Source organism: Fukomys damarensis, unplaced genomic scaffold, assembly GCF_012274545.1.
Source record: "Fukomys damarensis isolate Sample0158 unplaced genomic scaffold, DMR_v1.0_HiC HiC_scaffold_36, whole genome shotgun sequence".
Lineage (NCBI taxonomy): Eukaryota > Metazoa > Chordata > Mammalia > Rodentia > Bathyergidae > Fukomys > Fukomys damarensis.
Window position 1 is genome coordinate 27,047,732 of NW_022900948.1, and position 3,152 is coordinate 27,050,883.

Genomic DNA, 3,152 nt, shown 5'->3' on the forward strand with positions numbered 1-3,152 from the left:
TTGCCAGTTGTTTCATTCAGCAGTGACACTGAGATTTTGTTTCAGTACTAGTAACTCCTTATTCTGCATTACCCAGAAAGAATGTATCTTGCTGAATTTAACTATTTTCCTATCGTTGGAGATCCAATTTTTGTTGCTCCAAACATTGATGAAGTAAGCATTTTTGGACATGTCTCTCCACAAGCGAAGGTGGGACCTATGGCACGTGTGCTGCTCCAGGCTGTTTATCATTGAAAGCTCTAAAAGGTTTGCCATCACTGCTCAAGGATGTCTGAAAACTGTGATTTCCATTCCCATTAATTTGACTAATATCATCTCTCCGTATGAATTTTTGTTGCAGACATCAACCTTCATTTTGTTTTCTGGTCCTCACCTTTCCTATCCTGTCAGCAGTATTTTGGTTTTTTTTTGAAGTGTTCTCCTCTCTGCTGCCAGTATAAAGCCGTTCTGGTTGCCCTCCCTTTTTCCTGTAAATCTCCTTTGGTGATTCCTACTCTACTTAAATTTCTAAATATTGTGAGTTCTCAAGTCTGTCTTGAGCCCTCTTCGGCCCCAGTTCTCTTCCTAGATATCCTCACATATTCCTAAGTGCCACCTATATGACAGTCTTCCAAGTTCTTATCCCAGTCTAGACCACAGTTGAGCGCTACCCGAGTACCCAGCAGCCTGCACAGCACCGTTTGAATGCACACCTTGAAAGCATCTACCTTAACCTGTCTAGAGATGGACAGACTCCCTATTACCACCACCTGCTCCCTCTAGCTCTCCTCATGACATGCTACCCTAACCACTTAGGATAGCCAGAAACCTGAGATTCATTACTGTGTTTGGTTCCCCCAAGTCTTAATTCTCTGCCACTTTCCCACTGCCTGTGTAATCACTGTCATCATCCTATCTGCCCTAGTTGGCTGCAGCAATCTAACTGGTTTTCCACAGATGCCAAAATGAGCTCCTAATAGCAAAGCATGTAACTCCCCGACTTACTCTTTGATGGCTTCCCATCACTTCTAGAATTAGTAAGGACTTGGAGGACTGGGCCCTGAACCTTCCCCAGATTTATTTCATGCTTCTCAGATGATTCTATCTGCCGACCTTGCTCAGGTCTTGGTGCCTTTTGTTCACTCACCGTGAAAGCAGACTCCCTCTTAGCAGGTGAGTCCTTTTTATCTATCAGCTCAGTCACCTCACCGAACCCTATATGCCCACCCAACCCAAACCAGGTCTCATTATTGTCAATGATGGTGCCTGACCTTTTGGTTCTTTCTTGCCTCGTATGATTAGATACTGGAGTTTGTTACTCACTAATTTCCCTCTTATCTGGAATGTAAACTGTTATGAGGAAAAAGGTTCTTATTCTCAGCTATACCCATAGTAGCTGGCACGTAACAGCATTCAATCAACAGTTCTGAGAGAATGCCTACATTTATCACCCTAACTTCAGACAAGAAACAAGGTGCCTGTCACTCCAATCGCAGCTTCCTCATCAGCTAGTTGTGATGCTAGTGGATAATTTCTTAACCTTTGTGTCTTCACTGGTTATCTGAGGATTACAGTATCTACCCCGAAGACTGTTACAAAGATTAAAATAGCACAATCATGCCTAGTACAGCCTTTTGCTGTGTTTACAACACAAGAAATAATCTTTGAACAACTAGTTATTTCCATATATTTAGTATGCAGGTTGGAACTTCTACCTGGCTTATAAAACTAGACTCTAAGAGACAAAACCCTCATGGTAATGTTTAGAGTGAGTCCCCTGTGAATGGACCATGGACAATTTCAAACTGATACAAGCACTGTTACCATTAGAGAAATTAGCAGCTTGGTGTGACCTTTGGCACAGAAATTATAAAGCAGAGATACACAATTCCATCATGAGTAGATATCAGTGATCGTCTTGCTGATTGAATCAGACAGCAGAATGGATTTTCTGCTAGGAATATTGTCCTCTCCATTCATAAAGGCAAAAAAAAAACAAAACAAAACTTTTTTTTTCAATGTGCTACTCTATCTGTAACAAGAAACATTTCTACAAATACATCAAGATAGTATTAATCTGGCTAGAGATTTAGCTCAGCGGTTCGGTGGCGCAAGGACCGAGTTCAATCCCTGGTACCAAAAAAAACCCAGATAGTATTAATATTTTAAAAATCTTATGACAATCAATGGCAACGTCACTAAAACATTAAAGAATATGTAAAAAATAGGACAATAAATGGCCTTTTCTCATTTATTTTTTAGAGACAGGGTCTCACTATGTAGTTCAGATTTCCCTGAAACTCACTGTGAGGCCCAGGCTGGTCTTGAACTTGAAGCAATACTCCTGCCTCAGCCTTCCAGCGCTGGGATTATAGGTGTGTGCCACCACGCCCGGCTTTCATTTATTTTAAAAGCTATTCAGACACCAGACAGTTTTAAAAAGGGTAGAATTAATGTTTTATTGTCATTTATAATCAGATGGCAGTTGGGTATATAGTTTCCGTACTTCATATTTTTCGTAAATAAAAAAAAATTTAAACTTTTACATAGCAGATAGCTGGTTATGGTCTTCAGAAAACACAATTAGACTAATTCAGTAATGGTGGCTTCAAGCTTTTCCTTATTAGCGCCAGAAAACTCACCCACCTATTAAGAGAACATGGAACTGACATTAGATATAGCATTGAACCACTTTTAAACATATGATCACAGAACGGGAGGAAAGAGGAAGCATAATCTCATTGAAAATAAAGTTCCCAGATTAACACACATTAAATTAAAAAACCAAAAAATCTTTGAGAAGACAACAGCCTCAAGTATGACTTAAAAAAAATTTTACCACAAACACTTTTTCAGAATGAATCCTATATACTTAAGATATGAAGCATTATCCACAGGCATTTAGTGTTTAGTTTTCTTAAAAAGTCAGTTTTTTCTCTATTTTTGGAGGCAGGGTCTCACTATGTAGTTCAGGCTGACTTTGAACTCACTACGTAGCCCAAACTGGCCTTGAACCCCCAGCGATCCTCCTGCCTCCGCTTCCCGAGTATGGGGATTACAGGCAATGTGCCATCACACCCAGCTGAAAGGTCAGTTTTCCAATAGGTATCACATTATGTGCTTAAGTCAAGAAAAATAACACATTTTTTTTTTTTTTTTTTTTTTTTTTTTTT

General features: G+C 39.6%; 1 protein-coding gene across 1 annotated transcript in view; it reads right to left on the bottom strand.

The window, feature by feature from the left end:
* Positions 1-2,412: 2,412 nt before the first annotated feature.
* The window catches only part of Txn (thioredoxin), a 9,596-nt gene continuing 8,856 nt past the window's right edge, over positions 2,413-3,152 (bottom strand). Inside the window, exon 5 of the mRNA XM_010639307.3 lies at positions 2,413-2,625. Within this exon, the coding sequence (XP_010637609.1) occupies positions 2,563-2,625 (63 nt within the window). The 3' untranslated portion in view covers positions 2,413-2,562. The remainder of the gene's footprint in view (positions 2,626-3,152) is intronic.